Source organism: Sinocyclocheilus anshuiensis, unplaced genomic scaffold (assembly GCF_001515605.1).
Source record: "Sinocyclocheilus anshuiensis isolate Anshui unplaced genomic scaffold, SAMN03320099.WGS_v1.1 scaffold714, whole genome shotgun sequence".
Taxonomy (NCBI): domain Eukaryota; kingdom Metazoa; phylum Chordata; class Actinopteri; order Cypriniformes; family Cyprinidae; genus Sinocyclocheilus; species Sinocyclocheilus anshuiensis.
Window position 1 is genome coordinate 690890 of NW_015546068.1, and position 25540 is coordinate 716429.

A 25540-nucleotide genomic window follows, 5' to 3' on the forward strand; every position below is an offset into this window, starting at 1 on the left:
CAGACAGACAGACAGACAGACAGATAGATAGATAGATAGATAGATAGATAGATAGATAGATAGATAGATCTGAAGGACCTGTTGCAGCAGCCTCATGAATGCACAAACAGATGCATGCATCAGTTGTTGGGGTCATGCACTGAGTTCATTCACAGTAACACTTTCTGTTCGTAAAGATCAAATGGCAGTCTGTTTCTCCTGCTCGTCTATATAACCATAGAATGGATGCCGTCTGGGCTGCAGTCACGACCACACAATCCCTTTACCTGATCAGCACTTATGCGTGAGTGCTCGCGTCTATCGCATTATTATTTCCCAAAAATAATATTCAGTTATCAGTCTGTGTGTGGGATCACGTTTGAGAGCGGAGAAAAAGCTCTCGAGGATTACTGAGCTTGCGCATCACGACACACATCACGGCTGCTGCATGAAATCATCTCACTGTCAAATTTACAGACACTCTTAGACAGCTCTGCATTAATGTTAATGAGGATCACTGCATATTAATAAACGGTATTCAAATACCATATCAATAATTCTAGAATTGTGCAATACTGGTCTCTGCATGCTGATTATTTAGATTTTGTCTGATGATATGACCACAAAAAATATAAATAATGACAAGCTAACAAAGCTTAATAGGAGTGTTTGCTGGTTTAGGATTATGAAAGCAATTAAAAGCAAAAAGAAGTAGAGATTAACTGAACTGACTAGCTATACTAATATTTGTAGGTTTAGCAAGGTTCAAGTACCAAATGTCCGTCTATTTGCATCGGCATGTGTTCTAAAACAGAGCCAATCCAGTGTGAGTTTCAGACAGTTTAAGTGGCTTAATAACAGCTTGAGCGACAGAAAGACATGATTCCCCTGAAATCTCCAACAGCCGGATTAGAAGACTTCACGTCAGTGGAATGAGGTAAACATAGGAAGTGATGCGATATATGGGCGTGTCTAAGCTCAACCTTTTTGTTTGTTAACACATCTAAAAAATTACTGGCATTTCCAAGCAAATTGCAAACAAAAACTTTACCGGATTCTTTAAAATGGGGAACATAAAAACATCCATATGAGTTTTCCATAGCAGTGCATAGAGGGAGGAGGAGAGAGAGAGAGAGGAAAGTGCTGTTTCCATAGAAATAAATCCATTCTGTCACCTTCTTGCTACTCTTTTCCTCATACATTTTTATTTCACTACACCCACATACTGTATTTTTCTCTCTCAACACACTACAGTCCGGTTACCTGAACTACACGGCTGGGAATCAATAAATATTTGATTTTGCTGAAGAAAATATGAGTTGTGCAAAACTCTGTCACGATGCCAGGGTGGTTGCCAGGGCATTTTGATGCGGTTGCTAGGGTCAAAAGACCCCATCCTCTAGATTTTTCCACCTGTTTTCTGGTGAAAATGGTGCGTCTGATCACTTAATAAAGTATCCGCGCACAATGCACACGCTCAACTTTAATACTTAGTGGTTTGATCAAATCACTTCAGAATAAGTCAGCAGCTGATGTCGGAGCAGTTGTGTTGTACTAATGACCAGCGCAGTGGTGATGTTCTGTACAGACCTGGTGTCATGACACGCAGTGAGAGTTCACACGCTGACAGTGTTGGCACCACTAGTCTTAACTCTCTCTCTGCACCCATCTGAGACGCCACCTGGACGTATTCTCAGCTTTTATATGATCACTAATGACAATATGCAACAAGGAGTCACATATTTAACCTTTTAGAGCAAAACAATGAACTGCAAATCCACAAAAAAGCACTGGATCGCCTTAATCTTTTTCTGTGGTTCAGTAAATCATATTAACACACTCATATCTTGTCAATACTCACCCTAAAGGAGACCGGCTTGAGCTGCTGTTCTGCTGTGGATCCACTTTAGAGAGGGCAGGTCCACACGAGGGAAGCCCAAGAGTGTTGAGTCGTCCTGTGCAGCCATGAGCTGGGGAACGGGCATCTGTGGCTGGAGGTTTCCGAAGGAGTCATCCTCAGAGTTCTTGCGAAACAGAGGAGTTGTGCGGGAGAGACGGATCAGATACACTTGAGTGGGAAGAGAGAGAAGCACTGAGACGAGGAGGGAAGCGAGCTGTATCCTAGAGAAGACAGTGAATCGTGCACAGCCTTCTCTTGCTCACTCTCTCTCTCCACTGCAGAAGCTCTCTTTAATCTCAGTAATACAAGCAGACTGACTCACTGTTGAAACTCTCTCTCTTTCTCACTCAGAACTGATATTTATCTTTTTTCCCCACATCTGATTACAATTTAGACATTTTGTGCCTCACTGTTCATGTACGTCTTTATTTCCATATCATATATTGTGAGAATTTTTAGAGAATCTATCTATCTACATATCACACTCTGCCGCTGTATATATCACGTTATCTGTTGCTCTATCACGCTATCTGACACTCTGTTTATCCATCATGCTACCTGTCGTTCTATCTATCTACCTGTCTAGCTCTGTCACTCTATCTACCCATCATGCTCTGTCACTCTATCTATCATGCTATCTGATGCTCTATCTACATATCGCACTCTGTCACTCTATCTGTCACTCTATTTACCTGTCGCTCTATCTGTCCATCTGTCACTCTATCTACCTATCACACTATGTTGCTCTATCACACTATTTGACAATCTATCTATCTACCTATTACGTTCTGTCATTCTATCAGGATATCTGACACTCCATCTATCTGTCTGTCAAGTCAAGTCAAGTCACCTTTATTTATATAGCGCTTTTAACAATACAGATTGTGTCAAAGCAACTGAACAGCATTAATTAGGAAAATAGTGTGTCAATAATGCAAAATGACAATAGTAAACACTCATTTTTCAGTTAAAGACAGTTCATCATTCAATTCAGTGATGTCATCATCCAGCTCAGTTCAGTTTAAATAGTATCTTTGCAATCATTTGCAATCAGGTCAACGATATCGCTGGAAATGAAGTGTCCCCAACTAAGCAAGCCAGAGGCGACAGCGGCAAGGAACCAAACCTCCATTGGTGACAGAATGGAGAAAAAACCTTGGGAGAAACCAGGCTCAGTCGGGGGGCCAGTTCTCCTCTGACCAGACGAATCCAGCAGTTCAATTCCAGGCTGCAGCAATGTCACATTGTGCAGAGGACTCATCTGGTTCCTGTGGTCTTGTCCCGGTGGTCGTCTGAGACAAGGTGTCTGTCTATCTACACATTGCACTCTGTCACTCTATCTATCATGCTATCTGATGCTCTATCTACATATCGCACTCTGTCGCTCTATCTGTCACTCTATTACCTGACGCTCTATCTATCAATCTGTCACTCTATCTACCTATCACACTCTGTTGCTCTATCACACTATTTGACAATCTATCTATCTACATATTGCGCTCTGTCATTCTATCAGGATATCTGACGCTCCATCTATCCGTCTGTCTATCTACATACTGCACTCTGTCACTTTATCGATTATGCTATCTGATGCTCTATCTACCTATCTTGCTCTGTCACTATCTATCATGCTATCTGATGCTCTATCTACATATCGCACTCTGTCGCTCTATCTGTCACTCTATTTACCTGTCGCTCTATCTGTCCATCTGTCACTCTATCTACCTATCACACTCTGTTGCTCTATCACACTATTTGACAATCTATCTACCTATCTATTGCGCTCTGTCTTTCTATCGCGATATCTGACACTCCATCTATCTGTCTGTCTATCTACATGTTGCACTCTGTCACTATCTATCACTGTATCTACCTCTCACCATATCTGTTGCTCTCTATCACGCTATCTGACACTATCTGTCTATCTATCATGCTCTGTCGCTCTATCTATCTATCGGTCACTTTATCTACATGTCGCACACTATGTACCGCTCTATCACACATCTGTCACTATTTATCTGTCTATCTAGTATAGCTATCTATAGCATATATCTATCTACAGTATCTATATAAACAAAGTCAGACAGACAAAAGCTAAAGAAAATGATTGCACCATTTCTGTAAATATTGATATAGCATTTGTATAATTTATAACTTGCCATGACATACTTAATGATCTCAGATAATGATGGGATCATTGCTCCCTCCATTAAGCTCGGTGTCTGACAACTTTAAAATGACATCATAAATTTGGAGTTTCATCCTTCCTGACTTGTCATGTTTTTCTTGAAATGACTCCAGCATCTGAGTAAAGCTGCCTTTTTGGCATTAACTGAGTTACATCTGGATTATTTTCATTGATAACAAACACAACTGTGCAAATTAACGTGTTCATTAGCTGCTGTTGGCACTGCCATCAGGAACTCTTCAGTATGAATTCATTCTCAGCCAAAACTTATTAAAGCCGCAGTTGTCCTAGTCAATTTCACTGAAAAGACCGACACATTTCTTAATGAAAGACTAGCTTATTGTATATCATTCCATGACTTATTGACTGAGGAGAGAGTGTTCATTAATAGCCAGGGAAGTGTGACGAAGTTTTGGCATGTGGCGTGATGCTTCCTGTCAGCTTTCGCATTATGTTTCATATCAAGCTGCTAAATAATTCCACAGAAAACAGACTGCGGAATAATGTCCAGACTGATTGTTACATATAAAGATCATCATCAGTGGGTGTACTGTTAGAAATGTAGATGGTTGTGTAGCATAAACATTATTGTTAGAAAAAGAAAGAAAAGGGACAGAGACACAAAAGCAGCATTTCTCTCTCAAACACAAGCATTCTAGCAATGTTACCAGGCAACAGGCTAGTGCTGTTATCTGAGCCAATGACAGATGAGCATTTATAAGGGAAATGGTGGACATAGGGGGAAAAAAGTGCCATTTCTATTTATATTTTAAGAATAGATTATTACAGTTACGTCATATCCCATTTACATCATAGCATGTCAATTATGATGCATAGCATGGCCGGAAATAACAAATGTCATATGGATGTTTTTAAGATATTACTCACCCAAACTGATTGTTTGGCAGTCAGATGGCATTCTGGGATGATTTGTCAAATACCTTTAAAGGGATAAAATAAATTCATCATTTAGCCTACTATATAACAAAATTAGTTTTTTTAAAGAATCTCCACACAACTTATAGAAACCATGTCAACCTCGAAAAGAGACATAAAACACATAAATGTATTACAAATGTATTATATGTAGTCCATATGAAATGAACACATAAGAATTTTTAAGTCAATATGATGCTTCGGGTGAGAAACAGACTGATATTCATTATCCAGCAATAGTGATGTGATCACTGTGAACAGTAATTGAGTAAATTATATTAATTTTAATAGAAATATTTATTTTTGAATGAAGTATTTATTGGAGCCTGAACAAGTGAAGCAGAATATGAAAAACAGATTAAACAGGTAGCATTTAAAGTGGATCCACTTTTGTAAATCTTGCATTTTATTGAAAAGGTGTAATGCTGTGATATGAAAGAAAGTGTGCAGTGAATAAAGCGAGGAAGAGGTTGATTTCTTGAGGACAGAGAGAGAGAGAGTAACTGATTAATTGCAGTCTGAAGTTGTTTGCGTGGGGTGGATGGAGCCTTCAAACATCTATCAGCAGCTCTATAAAAATATGTTGTGTGGGGGTTTACTTATCATTTCTGCTGCGTGTTCATTCAAAGTCCTCAATATTTAATCAATATCTCACGAGCAGCAGTGCTGTTAGTTATTGTGTTGTTTATTTTCACTCTGCCAATGGAAATAATAGCAAACGACGCTGAATGAAGATGAAGCAAATTGTAGTAAACACAAACACAAACAAGAGGAGTGATACTAACAGTGAAACGTCATAGCGCTGACGGACTCTCAGCCAATCAAATTAGAGCACTAGAACAAACCGCTGAATAACAATTATTTAATTGGCTGAGCGGAGTTCCAACTTCAAAGCGCAATGGATTGTGTGTGTAACGGAGGCCAGCGAGTAGGTGCTGTGCAGGTAAACCTCACTCCCCTGATCTCAAGAGGCGCGCTAGAGGCTGCAGTCTTTAGCCTCCTTGTTAGTGCGTCCGCCTCCCATGCTGGAGACTCGGGTTTGAGACCCACTCGGAACAAGAACGAGGTGTGGCGGAGAGGACCCGGGAGAGAGGGGTTACATGTGTATTATTAGCCATTAGAGTGTGCACGGATCCACACTTCAAAAATCGACCTGAAATAGTAGACCATCCGGGGACTTTTGGCATACTCTTTTCAACATACTATGCTATGGGACACACTTATTCTAATGTCACATACTTATTAGGATGGATAGTATTAACATTGGGACGCAGGGTATCATTATACCATTACAAATGACAATGAGCGAGTCATTGAATCGTTCATCCAAGCGATTCATCCAAAACCACTGATTCATTCAGGAATCAAACAAGTGAGTTTCTTTATGAGCGAGTCATTTGCAACATTTTACGAACGAAATACGTCAGTTTAAGAATAAGTCAGAATAGGTTTTATGAAAACAGTAAGGCCATGCATTATTCCCAGCTGAAAAAACATCTTAACTAAGATGGTCTGAGCCGGTCTCTCAGCTTGACCTTGCTGGGCTGATGGCTGGTTTTGATGGAGTTTGGGCACTTTTTCAGATGGTCAGGCTAAACCAGCTAAACACTAGCTTGGCCAGGCTGGAAGACTGGCTTAATGTTCAATGTTCAATTTATTTATAAAGCACTTTTAAAACAACCTTAGTTTACCAAAGTGCTGTACACAATTACATTGACCCAATCACACAATAAAATAAACACATCATTAGAAAAACACAGTCACAAAACATTAAAAGCATGTGAAAAAACTTATTAAACTCAGACACTTTTAAACTCAGACACTGAAGCTGTTCTGATAGATAATGGCAAATTGTTCCATAGCTTGGGGCCAGCAACAGCAAAGGCTCTGTCACCCCTACATTTCAATCTAGATCTGGGAAGCAAAAGCAGATCTTAGTCTGTGATCTGAGTGATCTGGCTGGATTGTGTACAATAATCAACTCAGAGAGATATGGAGGAGCAAGGTTGTTTAGAGTTTTGCACACAAACAGCAGAATTTTTAACTGAAAGTGCTGTACACAATTACATTGACCCAATCACACAATAAAATACACATCATTAGAAAAACACAGTTACAAAACAATAAAAGCATGGGGGAAAAGATACGTTTAAAAAAAGACTTTTAAACTCAGACACTGAAGAAGCTGTCCCGATAGATAATGGCAAATTGTTCCATAGCTTGGGGCCAGCAACAGCAAAGGCTCTGTCACCCCTACATTTCAATCTAGATCTGGGAAGCAAAAGCAGATCTTAGTCTGTGATCTGAGTGATCTGGCTGGATTGTGTACAATAATCAACTCAGAGAGATATGGAGGAGCAAGGTTGTTTAGAGTTTTGCACACAAACAGCAGAATTTTTAACTGAATGCGATAATAAATCGGTAGCCAGTGCAATGAGCGTAAGATGTGATTCCATCTGCGGCTGCCTGTGAGCAAACGAGCAGCCACATTTTGGACCAGATGCAGTCGATGAATAGATGAGACAGGCAGCCCATAATATAGGCTTAAACTGGCTAAGACCAACTGTAATCAGTTAAAACCAGTAGTGAAGCACATCGTTTAGTATGGAAGTTAACAGCATTAGGCTGAGCTTTATGAAATCACAAATCACCTTTATTTTGCTCTTGACTAGGCGCTCCAACAGCAGAATGTCTTTGGGAGAATATGTGTTTAGATAAGGAAGAGCGCAGCTCCCTCCAATGGATTGTGAAGGAACTGCCTATAAATATTGGGGTTCTTATATAAGTAATAAATATTGTGTATTTAAAGATATGCTTCTTTAACAGCACAGCATCTCTAAAAGTGTGGAATGTGTATGGATTGTATAACAGCACTGAAAGACTTTGTATTTTCTCTTAGGCCTGTAGAAGAGAGCTGGGATAGTCACCAGTTCAGGACTATGACTCAGAGCATTATATAAGCATTATATAAAGAGCTTCCACAAATGCATCATAAATCAATCAGACTGGAATAATAATCATCAGGACATTTAAGAGCTCTCGTCCTCCAGAGTTTTCAAGAGCGACAGAAAACAAGTGCTGAAACCAAATTAAATAACATTAAACTGAAAATTTGATACAGTATGTAAATTGATTCACATGTTGCTGAACAGCATAAGCAAAGAATCTATTGAATATTTTAATTGTAATGATGCAGCTAAATGTCTAGTAATGTACAGATTTAGCATGCATTCAAAGGATATTGCTTTAGCGTGTAGGATGTTGCCTTGCATACTGGTGCAGCTATTTAGGCAATATATTAATTATTCAATTTATCTTCATTAATAAATGTATTACTCTTGTACTTTTTAAGGCTGACCCACAAGAGAAATGTTTAGCAATTTGTAGAATTTCTGTCGAGCACTTGTTTTCCACCAGATGGCAGTATTGTTCTTCATGTCTGTGATTTAGCATCATGACTGTTTACATTGGAATACTTGGGTCCCGCTTACTACACAGCAAATACCGTATACTGCCTAGAGTTCAGCGAGCAGCATTTACATGTCATCTTGGACATAATAATAATAATAATAATGAAAAAATACAGCTATTTTGGGGTTTAATACAAATTTGTATGAAAACGTCTTTTGGCAGACATTTATTGATTGATTGATTATTTATTTATATTATTTATTTATTTTCTCCTTTATATGTTTCATTTACTTATTTATTTTAATATTTTAATCTGCCTATTTACAGATCAAATTATTTGTTTATAAGTGACATATTTATGTATTCAGAATATTATATTTATGTTTTCAGAATATTAAAAAAATAATTGATTTATTTACTATCTATTTTTCCTCCTGTATATGTTTCATTTACTCATGGCTCATATCTTTACTTTTTCTATCATTTAATATTATTGTAGTTTATACTTTTGTAACACTTTACTTGAAGCCTTTATATTATAATGCATTATAAAAGTATTTTAATGCATTAGTTGTATCTTGTAATGCACATTATAATGTATTTAATAATTATAACCACATAATAATTAATACATTCATCTACTTATCTATTCACTGTTACACCTTCAGAAAATATATTTCTAAATAACATGACAAACAACCCATTTCAGATGTAACAAGGAATCTGCATATACAGTACTATAATGCGTTATTTACGAAAATATGTAATGCATTAATGTTCATTATAAATACCTTTGTAATGCATAATACATAAAGGCTTTAAGTAAGATGTTACCATTATTTCTTTTCTCACTTGACCGGTTCTGAGTGTTATCATGCATAAAAGTTGGTATATCATAATAAATATCTGTACATTTGGAAGATGGCATGGCATTTTGCGGTGCATTGACTAACTCTTACAAAAGCTCAGCAGACTGATCATCTCGACTGTGCTTTAATCACAAGGATTACAAAGGCAGCCTCAATCCCTTGAAGCACCAGCTCCTACAAACATGTTGTTTCTGCCGTTCATCCTTCAGTAAATGACCCTACAGTGATTGGACGGTTTGTGCTCTGGAATGACAGTGACCCACTTTCCTTTGTATGTCAATATTATGGCCCACAAGTGAAGTCTTTGTTTCTCAATAATCACTAATTCTTCATGTCTCACTGAAATACATTCATCACATGCTACAGGAGCACTGAACCATTAGAAAACAAGTGCACTGAAGCATGTCTTACACTACTGGGATGATTGAACTCTGTGAACACTGTGAGATGAGATTAAATGAGATCCGTTAGATCCGGACACTCAAGCAGATCGGATCACCAGGATGAGCCAAAGGGAGTGGAAGTGAACCCTGCGTTCCCGACAGATGTTCTGCTTCTGCTGCTGTGGAATGTTTTCAGTAATCTGGATGTTTGTAATCTGGTGTTTGTATGTTCATGCTGAAACCCCACTGTGTAATAACGAGGTCAAACCCTTTCAAAACACGATGACTGAAGTCATGAATGTGTGCTGTCATGTTAATTACATTCCTGTCATTTAGCACGCTTGTCTAGTGGTCAAATAAAGTTTGAAACCATTTGAACTCAACTATATTTTTTACAACAATTAAATATATAAATAAACAAATAACACAAAACAAAACAACTTAATGTGTTTAGTAATTCATTGCTGTAGATGTAACATTCATTGAAATTGTTTTAATGTATATTAATTTCCATCTAAAAATTAAAACACAAATAATAAATACTATTATGAGAACATTAAGTTTTTTTATTTAAATAATAATTCTTATTAGATTATCATGACTGTAATACAGTCATAATAATCATCCTGTACAGTCAAGAATTTTTTTTTAAATATAAATTTTTTTTTTTAAATAAATGTAGAACATAAAGTGCATAAATTAGTTAGAATTTAAATTCTTATACATTATATATTGTATAATAATTAATAATGACATAATTAATATATAATAATGAATTAATTATAAATAGCTAATTATAAAATATTTAATGCATATAAAATTAAAACTATAAGAATATTAATAAGAGGAAGGAATAAACAGAAAGCTAAAATATCTTGAAATTGTTGTCAGAATAGGAAAATTAACCATATGAACCATAATATAAAAAAAATACATTAGTTGTTTGCTAAATATGATATATATGAACATATCACAAACTGTATTGGATCAATCAAATAATATAGATGATGAATAGGCCAGTTTTAACCTTATCAATGCGAGGTCATTAACCTTCAAGAACGTACTGTATTCCCCAACACACCAGCAACATTCATATGTCTTTCACCCAGTTCTTCTATAGCATATGGCGCTATCACAATCCACCAATGAGAGGCTACGATGAGCAGGTTGATTAGCTGACGTCACGGGCGCAGAGAGGTTCGGAGGAGGCTCGTGCGCGAGAGCAATCCGTGTATTTGGGTGTCGTATAGGCCAGGGATGTGAGTTAGGGGCGACAATAATGGGGAATAACCGGGACCCCGGTGCTCTGGAGTGGACACAACGACTGGACGGTGATCATCAAGGGGGTTAACGTGAAGATCAGCCATCTCGAGAGTGTTTTACACAGATTCGCGAGCCTTGATGGATTTTATTGGGCTCAGTGATCAATTAATTGTCACCGGATACCAGATAAAGCGCATATAATCATACTGGATACGATTTATCCATTTCCATGGCGTTATCATCGACCCAGAGCCAAGCAGGTCACCTGGACCCAGGCCAGGACTAAAGCGGGCTCACAGGGTCTAAAGCGCTCGATCTGTCGTGTTTCCGGCGATGTCCGCGTCCTGCATCGATCTGCGCAGCGCGATTTCAGCACCACCGCAGCTGGACAGCGACCGCATGGACCGAGCGCTCGATCCCAGCCGTCAAAGCTCGCCAGACTCCGCCGGGGAATACCAGACCCTCACGCTGCTACACACCGCGCCCGGGGGGCTCGGCATGGCTCTGGAGGAGGAGCTGGCCATGCTTACCCGCGAACGGGAGGAGGATCTGGAGGTATCCGCCTCAGAGACACCTGTGAGCGGACAGGATTCTGACCTACTGTCGCTCTTCGGCAAAGCTCTACTTGAACGGAACCAAGACCTCACAAAGCAATATGACAAAATGACCAAGGATTTAAACGACAAACTGGAGGTGAGGAACTCTAAAACTATATTTGAGTCTATACACTGCCAACAGTTTGCATTTTAAGAAAGTCTTTGGGACTTTGTAGAAATTCTGCCATTGGATTCTTCAAGTTGGTTTCAACTTACTATAGATATTTCTGACACAGACATCAACTTTTGGTACACGAAATACGACTAGGGTAACAAATAACAGTTTTTGAATAAAAGCTAACGTATCCTGAGCTCACGGACAATAAGTTACTACTCCAAAAGATGATAAAAATCAACAACAACAATGTAAATAAAAATCCAGTCAAATGCAAACATAGTACGTTTTCATGCCCAGTGCGTTCTGGGAAGTTAGTGAATGGGACTGAATCGAGTATTTTTCATTGTATGACTATTTAAACAAACAAACAAAAATGCTGTGTTTGTTAGTTTAGAATATTGTATTATATATATATACAAACAAATATAAAGCAGTACAATAAATGGTAGAGTTTAAAAAAATTGATTATAATTCAAATTATATATTATTTATAATAATCTATAATACAATACTTTATTTATAATAATTAATTAAATTATAATTAATAAAAAAATGTAATCAGTATGTAACTGAATCAAGTTTTTTCATTTTAGGCCTATTTAATACAAACAAAACTGCTATGCTTGTTAGTTTGATTACAGTATGTATATATAATATATATAAAATAGATATAAAAAAAAGCATAAATTAAAGGCAGAACAACAAATGGCACAGTTGTATATATTGGATATAATTCAAATTATATATATAAAATTTACAATTTATTAATTTATAAAAAAAAAAGTTTATTTATAATAATTGAAAAGAACAACAACGGCATATCAGGATGCTTTGTGTTCCTGAAAATAAGAAAAATGAAAAGCAAAACCCCAAAATATCAATAATCAATTAAATCACAAAGCTTTATTTTTACGAGTGTAATTTAATACTCCAGAGCTGTGATTGATTTCACAGGCATGTGTTGTTTACATGGGTATGCAGTCAGTCTGCTTTTTAATTATTAATCAAGATGTATCATAATCACTTAAATGAGTCGAACACATTTAGTCTCCAACTGTTAGTCTCCAGTTTCTTCCTCATGCTGAAGAGTTCCCAGCTGCAGCTGTGCTCAAAACTGTTTCTAATTGTACAAAAATATGCATAAATCCTAAAAGCAAATGGTTTTTAAGACTCATATTAGGTTATAAACACTTTTATACAGTCATAAAAATAAAAAATCATGTCTATGACGATGAATGGCATGAGGAAACCACTAGAACCACAGCTAATGGCTGTTTGTCAAGACCCAAGCGTTTACTGTCACTGAATGTAGACTGTGTCAAGACGTTGAATCTGGTTCAGGTCTATATGGGCTCTTATGGTCGTTTCAGCAATGCTGCAAGCAAAGCTAATGTGCTTTGGCTCTCTTCACCCATCTGAGGGTCAGACGCTTCTCCATGCAACTCTCCCTCCTGCCCAGTTCACATCTTTGACTTAAACCTCTTGTCTTAATCCATGTCCGAGTTCGCTATTTTTTCTTTACTCACATTTTCAGACTAATTTGAGAAATCCTTCACCCTCTTACAAAAGCAAATAATCAGCACTGAAATGACTTCTAACAGTTAATTGCATTGATAGCCTTCACAGTGGATTTCATGGCTCTTAATCAGTGCCAGATTTCATTTTCTGCAATTATAGCAAGAGCTCTCAGAGGTGCCCGGGACTCAACCTGACTGACCCTTTATGACATGAGAACTCAGACCATGACATCTGGATGTCTGGCTATCATGGACTAGCATTGTACCATATTTATCCCTAGAGTAGTACCTTAACGGTATACATATTAGTACTTAAATGGTGCAGTTTAATACTTTTGTAAGGGTACAGCCCCAAGTGACACCATTTGTACTTTTTTTCTGAGAGTGCATGATCAAAATATAAGGCAACCAATCATATGCTGCTGTTTTACATGTCATTTGGGGGCGGGTTATTTAAATTAGTTGATGCCACAACAGTTTGCCAGCATGGAGAAAATTCAGATCATAGAACACAGAAATGTAATTTGAAATTCTGTCTATCCAAAAGTACTATATTTCACAAATATTCTTGTTTAATGAAAGTCTCTTATGCTTACTAAAGCGGCAATTATTTGATCTAAAATACAGTAAAAAATGTAAAATATTATTACGATTTAAAGTAACTGTTTTCTATTGTAATATCTTTAAAGGGGTCATATGATGCGATTTCAAGTTTTCCTTTCTCTTTGGAGTGTTACAAGCTGATTGTGCATAGATAAGATCCCTGAAGTTGCAAAGACTAAAGTCTCAAAACCAAAGAGATATTCTTTATCAAAGTTAAGACTCTGCCACGCCCCCCTAAAACGGCTCGTTCTGGGACTTTGTAGAAAACGAAGCGTTTGAGAGAGGCGGGGCATAGAGGACCTACAATAATGTACAGTATTTGAAAAATAATGTGTTTTTTGAACATTAAAGCATGTCAACATATTCTGTTACACCAAATACACCAAATAATTATCTTTAAAAAAGCATCATATGACCCCTTTAAAAAGTGTTTTATTGCTGATATGCATTTTTAGCTCATTACTCCAGTCCTTCAGAAATCATTCTAATATGCTGATTTGCTGCTCAAGAAACATTTCTGATTATTATCAATGTTAAAAAGAAGTTGTGCTGCTTCATATTTTTGTGGAAACTGTGATACGTTGTATTTTTCAGGATTCTTTGATGAATAGAACATTCAAACCTTTTGTAAAATTATAAATGTCTTTACTGTCACTTTAATGAATCCTTACTGAATAAAAGTATTAATTTTGACCCCAAACCTTTTGAACATAAAAGTTCAAAACAGTAGTTTTGGTAGTTTTATTATATTACTAGTTTATTTGCTACTAAGTGCCTTAAACAAAACTATGAATATCTACTAAAGATTTGATGCCACTAACCTGACAAACTTTGGTAAATCCAGTGATTTCCTCAATAAATGTCAGAAAATTCTTTCTCTTCCAGCTCCTGGAGCAGGAGAAGCACGAGCTGCGGCGGCGTCTGGAGAGTCGTGAGGGCGAGTGGGAAGGCCAGGTGGCCGAACTGGAGACAGATGTGCAACACCTGCAGGGGGAGCTGGAGAGACATCAGGTGCAGCTGCGTGAGGCCGACCGCGACAAGAGCCGAGCCATCAGCGAGCTGTCAGAACAAAACCATCGACTGCTGCAGCAGATCAGCAGGGTGAGTGAGATGTTCAGGCTGATATGTGACCCTGGAGCACAAAAGCAGTCTTAAGTCACTGGGGTATATTTGTAGCAATAGCCAAATACAGCCATTGTATGGGTCAAAATTATCGATTTTTCTTTTATGCCAAAAATCATTAGGAAATTAAGTAAAGATCATGTTCCATGAAGATATTTTGTAAATTTCCTGTTGTATCTCGGCCAAATATTGTCCTATCATAACAAATTGACCCTTATGACTGGTTTTGTGGTCCAGGGTCACATATGGTTACAGTTTGCAGTGGGTCAGATGAGGCCAAAACAACTAGATGTAGATGGGTTGAGAAGGGTCTGGCTGCAGCTGGCGCTTGCACTCTCAGACGTGTGCAGGTGAGCCCAGAATAAACGCAACACGCACAAATTTGCGTTAAGCGTTTTTCCATATAGAATAAACTGTCTACAGCTCTTTTATATCATTGTCTTTGTCCATTAAGCTACATTAAAAACGTAATCAATAAATAGAACAAAATAAAAAATAATAAAGACTGCAAGTGACGTCGCTAGCGGAAGTGCAAGTGTCTGAGAGTGTAAGCCTGAGAATGCACGTCTGAGAGTGCAAGCGCCAGCTGCAGCCAGAACCTTTTGGATGGGTTTGCCAGAATACAGCTCTGTAAACCTTAGACTTCATGATGAAGGAATGTTTTTTTTGGAAACTTTAAGCCAAATCTGCGACTCGTCCAGTTGCTCTATAGCGGTATTTTTTCTTTATTTTTGGCTGGAGTTTGTTTTTGACTGTTTCTGTATACACTTGTGGTGTCAGAAAAGACAAAGCACATTTATTTATATAGCACATTTTGTGCACAATTCTGCTTTATATAGCCATGATAAATAGAAAGAAAAATAAAATACAAATAAAATGAGCATTTTAAATCATTTAAAAGTCCGCTGAAATGCTTAGAAACACGCAGTATTTCATGGGGACTTTAAGAATAAGAAATTAAAAAATAATAATAAATAGGAAGAAATAAATATTCAATATATGTAATACAATATAATTAAAATAAAATTATATATATATATATTATAATTCAAATGAATTTTAAAAAGTAAAGAAAAAGAAAATAACAACAAAACAAATATAATAATACAAATAATGCAAAATTCTACTTTATATAGTCATGATAAAGAAAAAGAAAATTAAGAATAAACATTTAAAATAATAAAAAAAAGAATAATAAATAATATATGTAATACAATATAAAAATTGATTAAAATCCAGTTAAAAACGAAAGAAAAAGAATAATAAAAAAACTAAATAATAATAAAACAAATAATAAAAAAGGCAAGGCACATTTATTTATATAGCACACTTCATAGTGCAGAATGCTCTATATAGTCATGATAAAGAGAATGAAAAATAAAAGACAAATAAAAATGCACATTTTAAATCAGAAATAAGATAATAAATAATAAATAGAAATAAAAAAATCTTTACTATAAATATATGTAAGCCAATACACAATAACATAAATAAAAAAGGAAAGAAAAATAATAAAATAAATAATAAAAAAGCAAGGTCCTGGGTTTTGATTCCCAAAAGATAAACACTGATAAAAATGCAAATGAATGCTACAAAATAAAAATGCATAGAAAAAAAGAAATATTTAATATATGTAATCCAATATTAAAATGGATTAAATATATAATCTGTCCACCAAATGTAAAATGCCACCATATTATTAGAGGGACGGTCCAGAGTAACATAAGGTTGCCTGATGGTGGCTTATTCCTTATGGAGATCGAACCAGAAACCTTCTGGTTACCAGCCCTGAGCTTTAACTAACGCACCACAAACACAGCCTGCATGGAAGTCATTGCCTAAAACGCACATTGATAAAGCAGTGTGCTCAAGAAAGCCAGAATGAATTATTCCAGTACTTTACACAAACTCATCAAAATTCCACTACGCTCCCGTCCGTTTTCAATAATTCAACAGCTGTGCTGCTCAAAATTATGCAATCTACCTGTCTGACAATCCAGCAGGGCGACCTTGAAGACGTACAGAACATTTTTTTTGTATCTTTGTGTTTGAATTGAAAATCTGTCTGTTTCGCAACTGTTGCACTTGAATGTGTTATGGCCAGCAGACAGAATCTCTTTGATAACATGAATTGTGTGTGAGAACACAATTTTGCAGTTTTTCCTGTGTTACATGGGTCCATTTATGGTACTTTAATACAAAAATGTGTAAATTTATTAACCCAAAAATGTGCCACAGGTCTGTTCTGATAGTGTTGCAGACAGCAAGTCAAGTCAAGTCACCTTCAATTTATTTAGTTATTTTAGTAATTCAACCCAAACGAAACAAAAATGAGAAAAAATATGTTTTGTTTTAGTTATACACTCTAAAAAATGCTGGGTTGTTTCAACCCAAATTTGGGTCAAATATGGAATACCCAACCATTGGGTTACATTTTTACATTATATTTTTAACCCAAACGTTGGGTTAGTCCATATTTGACCCAAAGTTGGGTTGAAACAACCCAGCATTTTTTAGAGTGTAGTTTTAGTCAAAAATAAAAGTTGCTGTTGACATCAAAATCTATGTTATTTTGATGCAGATTCATCTATCACGTGGTAATATAGCTAATAATAATACAACATCAGACTCAGTGTTGTTTGGCTGGTTAGCTTCATCAGTTAGTTAGTAGTTATGTCATAACTAGACCATTCTGCAGGCAAAATGCATCTTTCTCCATTGAGGGATGTTTAAACTGTGAATAACCACTAAATTATTATAGGCCTACATATATATTTAAATTTTTTTTGCATCATGATTTATGCATAACATCATATAAATATTCATATATCTTGATATCAATAAATAGGATTTAATAAACATACTTTTTTTTTTTTTTGCATGGCACTGGCTGAAGTCACTTCTAAACATGATGAAATTCAAAATGATGAATCGCTAATGTTGAATGAAGACCATCATTTCTGAGCAATGATGGGAAATTAGCGTTTATTGATTTGGCAGGAAACTGAGATTCGCAGGTTAAATGCCACATTGAGTTTAGGTTGCGGTTCTGTGTGCGACTCTTGTTCACAGGCGTATTTTAATTCTCATTGAGCATCATTGATTTTGCCCCGGGACGGCTGTGGTGTTGTGGCAATGATGCAGCTGAGGTCAGACAACAATCTCTTCCTGTATCGAAACAGCCCTGTTGCCCTGACAAACCGCTTTGAACTTCAGTCTTAATGACTTTAACATTCAGATTTACGGCAGCTGTCCATAACATGCTTTAAAACTGTCAATCCTAGTCAGTTTCATTCACACACACACACACACACACACACACACATCCTGTCATTAGCACATGTGATGCTATTAATATTCACACACAAATGGAAGAAGAATCGATGGTGATAAACTAATCAAGAGTGGCAGCGCAAGGGCCTCCAGCTGAAGGCAAAAACACCAGCAAAACCAAAACATGTTCTCGGAAAATAATGGACTAATAAATAATGAAATCCTTTTATTTTGATCCACTGGGAACTAAAATAAATAAAAAAGCAAACAGTGCTTTTGACAGACCTATTTAGTTCACTCACATTGGATGAAGACTCGTGTTCCCCTTCATGGTGGACCAGTGTTTTTTTAGTATCATTGATATTATTATTTTTGTTAATACTTTGAATTAGATTTTTTTTTGTAGATTTTCTGTTTTCATTTTAATTTTAGTTTAAATTTTTGTAATTTTGTTGTCCATTTTTGGCATTTTTATTAGTTTGTTTTTTCAGTTTTTATTAAATTGTAATTTTGTTTTTGTTTGTTTAGTTTTAGTTATTTTAGTACTTCAACTTAAACTAAATAAAAAAAAAAAAATGGTGCTTTGGAAACTAGCTGAAATAATAATAATAATAATAATATATTATAATATATTTTCCATTTTCATTTTTTTTTTATATTTTCCATTTTCATTTTAGTTTTTTGTGAATGCATTTTTTTTTCCCGTTTTAGTTATTATTAATTATTTTTGTACTCCAACTATAAATGAAAATTAGAAATGTTGCTTTTAAAACTAACTGAATGAAATAATTTTTATGTTTATTTTACATAAACAAAAATGTTTTTTTTTAAATACTTACCGAAAATAATCCTACCAATTTCAAAATACACCACATTTTAATTGGCTGTCAATTGAGAAAGATGCTTTTTGTTATCTAAATGGTATAGTTACAACATCTACCATCTAACTACTAGAACAAACTAGTCACATCTTGACCACATGGTCATATGGCTGGTTAACTTTTAATTTTTTTAAGTAATTAAGCTAGTCGGTTGCTGACGGTGATGTTCTCGAAAGCAAGAAAGAGGCTCTGAATATGAGATAACTAGTTGGGGTTGACAAATCTGCTAATGGATCTAGACCTGCAGACTCAGATGACCTTCCTTCTGTGGGACAAGCGAAGTGACATAAGCCAGAGAGACACATGGATGAATTCAGGTGGGATTAGGCTTTAATCCAGATCCTCTTTAACAGCAACATTACGTCCAGCCGACTGAAACCGAGCAAGAGAGGACAACAAGAACTGTGTGATGACTTGCATATACAGCAACAACCTGAAGAAAAGAAAATCACAAATGAGATCTCATTAATATATTGGTTGTTTCTTCAAGACAGTGTTGAGATTAATTAGGAGAAAACAGAATCTCCTGCTCCTTCTTCTGAGAAAAATCCTGAAGAAGAGTTTCAGAAGAGATATAAAAATGTCTTAAACTGCATACATTTTTCTCAATATGACATTATAGTTCTATATTTTTAATATATGCAACAATTGCATTTTTATTTCTCTCAATGGTCTTTTAGGAGAAACATCTGAGACAAAGTTGACATAAATAAAACATTAGAGCAATCGAATTTTCTTCTGGAGAGACAGTGACTATGGCAAGCCGTTTTATCTATAAAACGTACTAGTATATATTTTCATGCTACTAATACCTATTCCATTAAGTACTAGTACTTATTAATTAGATACTAGTACCTATTAAATAGATACTAGTGCTTAATGTTAGATACTATTACTCATTTCTTAGATACTAGTACCTATCAAATAGATACTAGTAGTTAATATTATATACTGGTACTTACTCATTGGTTACTAGTAACTATTCAGTTTATTACTAGTAACACGTTTTGTTTTCACTAGTATGTATTCCAATAGTTACTAGTATATATTTTTTATATACTAGTAGGTACTCATTAGGTATTAGTACCTATTATTAGATACGTGTACCTTTTCAATAGTAGAATTTGTTTATTACATACTAGCATTTTTATATCTATTAGATACTAGTACTTATTCAATAGATACTAGTACACAAACTGTATTAGACACTAGTACTTATTCCAAATGTTCAAGTAAGATTTTTTATTTAACTAGTAATATTTTCAATTGAACTCTACAGTGGTCATTCTGACTAGTCATAACATAAGACAAGTTAAAAAAGCAGTTGCATATAATAAGATATTACAGTATAATAAGATTTGATACTAGTGCCAATTACAAAAGATACTAATGTCAAATAAGTACAAGTGCCTAATGAATACATACTAGTATCAATTAAATATGTACTAGTATCTAATGAAAAGTAATAGTATTTAATAAATATATTCTAGTATCTAATGAATACTTACTAGTAACATTTATGCTAGTTACTATTGGAATACATACTAGTCAGAACTGAATAGCTGATATCTGAATGACAGATCCCCATAGAAGTCAATGGCAAAATTTGAAATGTGTTACTAGTAACAATAGAATAGTTACTAGTCACTATTGAAATAATACTAGCATCTAATAAATAAGAAATAGTATCTAATGAATAAGTACTAGTATCTTTAAAAAGTTACTAGTATCTAAAGAATAAGCACCAGTAACTAGTAGAAGCACTATCTCTTAATGGAATAGATACTAGTAGCTAAAAAAATGCAGCATTAACTAGATACAATTATGTTTTAAATATTAAATGTTAAAACAGCTTGCCATACAATGACAGCATAACTAGATAATGAAGTAGAGCAGCTCATAGGTAAAGCTTAGCAAATACAGACAGCATAAATGTTTAGCTAATATACTGAACATATTGTGCTGTGTTGGACAGATGCTTTCTGTTGCGCGTGCACACGCACACACACACACACACACACACGCCTGTCTGGAAGCAGGGGGTTGTCAAAAACGCCTGAACCCCAGCAGCCTAATCTGATCAGAGAGAAGCATTTCACTAATTACATTACAAAGGTTTAGAGAGATAGGTGAAGGGGGGTGGACACACAACAAAATAGACCTACATTTCATTACCAAGATGGGGTGATTCTGAGGCTTTAACAAATAATTTCATTGATTATATGTTCACTGGTATGCTGCACTGGAAATGAATGGCAAAGCAACAGCGGTAACTGGACGTGGGATCACCACAATGCACTGATCCTGTGCTCAGACAGCAGGAGCGCTGATACAGCTTTAAAAAGAAGAAGAAAACCTCTGATTCCTGCTGGGATGTATGATTTTTTCCAGTAAAACAACTAGAAACACTATAATGCTAGTATGTTGCCAGGGGGTTGCTATGCAGTAGGTTTATGGAGTGTAAACAATACCTCCCACAAATATGCACAAGAGATCCACACGTGTACACAGCAATCCACAGATACACAGAAGAGATCCACACGTGTGCACGGTGATCCACTAATGCATGCAAGGGATCCACACGCGTGCATGCCAATTCACAATTGATCACAAGAGATCCACACACATGCACAGTAATCCACAAATGCACACGAGAGATTCACGTGTGTGAATGGCGATCCACAAATGTGTGCAAGAGATCTACATGTGTGCACAGCAATTCACAAATGCGTGCAAGAGATAAACACAGGCTCCATTCATAAATGCATGCATCAGAATGTGCATCTATATAAACATTAATGTCTTTACTCAAAATGTACTGAGACTGTTTTCACTCCATAAGGGTGTGCTGGGAGGTTGCTAGGAGGTTGCAACATGGTTGCTAGTTCAGGCTGGTTTCTAGGTAGTTGCTATGGTGTAAAAGCATTGCTATGCAGTTGCTAGGGTCTTCTGGGTGGTTGCTAGGTGGTTTCTTCCTGTCTGGTGTGAAAAAAATATATATTAATATAGATTATATATAGAATATTTAAAGGATAGTTCACCCAAAAAAGAAAATTTGGCATGATTTACTCACCCTCATGTAATTCCAAACCTGTATGAGTTTCTTTCTTCTGTTGAGCACAAAAGAAGATATTTTGAAGAATGTTAGTAACCGAACAACTGCTGGTTGCCATTGACTTCCATAGTATTTTTTTCATACTATAAAAGTCAATGGCTACCGGCAACTATTTGGTTACCAAAAATATTCAAAATATTTTATTTTGATCAGCAGAAGAAAGAAACTCATACAGGTTTGGAACAATATGAGGGTGAATAAATCATGACAAAATTGTCATTTTTGGTTGAACTATCCTTTTAATACATCATGTTAGAGGTTGATCGCATCCCTATCAGCACTAGTATAGTGATGGTTGCCTTAGACAACACTAGTTATTTACAAAAACTGTTGTCTTTTATCATATTGCTGTTCCTGGGGTTACAGAAAACTTTAAAGGGGGTCATATGACGTTGCTAAAAAGAACATTATTTTGTGTATTTGGTGTAATGCAATGTGTTTATGTGGTTTAAGGTTCAAAAAACACATTATTTTCCACATACTGTACATTATAGTTGCTCCACTATGCCCCACCTTTCTGAAACGCATCGATTTTTGCAAAGCTCATTCGTCTGAAAAGCGAGGTGTGCTGTGATTGGCCAGCTATCCAGTGCGTTGTGATTGGCCGAATACCTCAAGCGTGTGTAATTACTGATTATAATGACTTATACTGCCTTTTTACACGTTGCGTTGCATCGCGCCGCGTAACCATATAACCATGTCTGCATTTGTGCAGCAACAATACTACAGTGAGAATCAAAGGTACGCCTTCTTTCTTTGCGTGAACATTTGGGCGGTGTTATGCAAATCTTCCCACACAGTGACATAGACATGTGGGGGCGTGTCTAAACGAGGCGTTTTAGGAGGGCGTGGACGCGTCTTAACTTTTATAAAGAATATCTCTTTGGGTTTGTGACTTTAGTCTATGCAACTTTAGGGATCTTATCTATTCACGAACAGCTTGTAACACTCCAAAGAGAAAGGAAAACTTGAAATCGCATCATATGACCACTTTAAATGTGATAAAATCACTGTGGAGTGGTTTATTGCTTTATTGTGTGATTTGCCGTGTGAACTGTCCAGCAGTGTCTCCAGTTTATACTGCAGAAATGTCACAGGTTTCCTCCTCTGACAGTATGACTAAGGGAAATCATCACCACCACCAATCACTATTCCCACATATCGCTATGGCAACCCCTAATGTTATGTCCAATTCCATGTGTTACCATGGAAATGTGATTTCAAACCCTCTCACAAAGTGCTGTGATAACTATAATAAAGTGATAACTAATAAAGTGCGAAGACATTGTGAATCTGCATTTTAAATTCTGTATACTGTACAACTGTATAAGTGGTTTCTTTAGCACTGCTCTTTGTTCGAAAGCAGGATCCACAGTCATAAATGAACAAGCAACCTTACCGATCCGACACAACACTCCACCTAACGCGCCTGCAGCTCAATAAAAACGGCCGGCATGTGAGCCGTGCGTGTGCCATGTGCCACGGGTCATGTTGAGCTGCGAGAGCTTCCCTTCTTCACATCCACCCACATTCATCAGCGCTCGCACAGACACAATTCACACTGAAATGACAGCCACCAAAATGACTAATGGCTTCGTGAACCATTCATGAAGGTGCTGCAAATGTAATTACGCCTCAGTTTTTTTTTAAATGCCGTCATGAATGATGTTAGATCATGTGGGAAAGAAAATCACAATTATTAGATACACTAGAGATGTTTGATTAAATCTGTTGCTTCTCAGGTTTTTGGGGAAAAGACTTTTTCCCGATACCAGATTGTGATCAAAAAGTCAAATACAAACATTTCTCATCAACTTCAAGATTAAATGATCTAAGCTACTGTACACTAATTTTTTAGCTCTATATTCACACTGTATGAAAACTATTGGCTCATTTGTGTCTGTTTTTTAATAAGGACATATCTTTTAATAAAGAAATTAATAAGTAAAATAAAACAGAACTCAGTTTAGTCTGAGCAATGAATTTTCTCTCAGTTAAATGCAACAGGGAACATTCTCAAAATGTCCTCTCAAAGTTATGAACAAACATATCAGTGACGTTAACAGAATGTTCATTCAAAGTTATGTGGTCTTTAATAATGTTCTCAAAACATTAGCACAAAACATTATTTATATATCATTCATCGTTGAAACATTTTAGTTTAACTTTTTTGTAAAATGTTATTAGTTGTTTCAGAATGTTCAAAAGTAACATTCCCATAATGATAAAAATGATAGCATGGAATGTTCCCTTAACATTCAAATAAAGAATTTAATTTTTAAAACATTCAAAAAAAAATGGATGCATGAATGTTTAGAGAGCATTCAGAAATAAAATTTTCATAAATGAATAGGAATGTTAGAAAAAATATTCTTAAAACATTTTTGTTAGCTGGGAAGCTTTAAAAAAAAAATCTGATCACTAACCTTGCAAAGATAAACAGGAAGTTACATTCAATTGCTTTTCCTGTCTAACCACAGACTGGCAGAAGATTATTTCTGTGAAGCCTATAATCATCTAATCAAACCTATAGTCATCTCTGCTTGTACCTGTCAACAGAATAAACGAGAGTAAATACAGATAACGACCATAACAGCTTCAACTCCCTCAGATTCCTCCTGTGATCACTTCATGAATCAGCTGGACAATAATGTATTCCTGATGACATTTTTTGCCCTAAACTTTAAACAATATCAAACTAATGAGAAGTCCAGCAATCTGATTCAGGGCTCTACAAGTGAAAACCTGCTACTTATAACATTTCTTTATCTGTCTCCAGTCTTCATCTGCAGCAACAGAAAGTTTAATCCGAGGTCAAGATGGGTGACGTAACTGAAACAGTTTCCACTTTGTTCTCAAAACAGCTGAGTATTATTTTAGAAAGAGTCTTTCATCAGGAGATTCATCCTGCCAGGAAATGCGAGACTCAAACCCTCATGAAAAATCACATCACAGATATACAAGTGAATAAATAAAGTTAGGAATGTATAACCAAGACATACAGTTAGGGGAAAAAAGTGTGCAAAGACACATACAACAGCTACAACGAAAAAAAAAAAAAAAAGATTTTTCGAAATTCTAAATAAAAACTATTGAAGTACGTTTTACAAGAAAATAACATTTCAGTATTTGTACTTGCTATTTCCTTGTAATTATTTGTTAAATTTACTAGCAATTTTTGAGTGAAATTTTTTGACACTTTTTTTGACAGTACCATTAAAAAACAACCTTTTCAACCTTATATACCCCCTAAAAAGTGCATATTAGTAATTTAGAACAGTAATATGTGCCATTAATGTGCTATTATGAATCTTTTATGGGTGTATAAGCAGGGGCGTGTCTACGTGGTGGCCAGGGGTGGCACCGGCCCCCCCAGAAATTTGGCT

The 25540-nt window shown here is 35.9% G+C and overlaps 2 protein-coding genes across 9 annotated transcripts in view; one reads left to right on the plus strand and one right to left on the minus strand.

The window, feature by feature from the left end:
• The window catches only part of citb (citron rho-interacting serine/threonine kinase b), a 56838-nt gene extending 54712 nt beyond the window's left edge, over positions 1-2126 (minus strand). For all 8 annotated transcript variants that reach the window (XM_016500987.1, XM_016500983.1, XM_016500986.1 and 5 more), the window contains exon 1: positions 1841-2126. The gene's annotated coding sequence lies outside the window, so the exon portion shown is untranslated. The remainder of the gene's footprint in view (positions 1-1840) is intronic.
• Positions 2127-10892: 8766 nt separating this feature from the next.
• Positions 10893-25540, plus strand: part of LOC107699624 (bicaudal D-related protein 1-like) — a 36033-nt gene continuing 21385 nt past the window's right edge. Inside the window, exons 1-2 of the mRNA XM_016500942.1 lie at positions 10893-11622; positions 14649-14864. Coding sequence (XP_016356428.1) covers positions 11263-11622; positions 14649-14864 — 576 coding nt within the window. The 5' untranslated portion in view covers positions 10893-11262. The remainder of the gene's footprint in view (positions 11623-14648; positions 14865-25540) is intronic.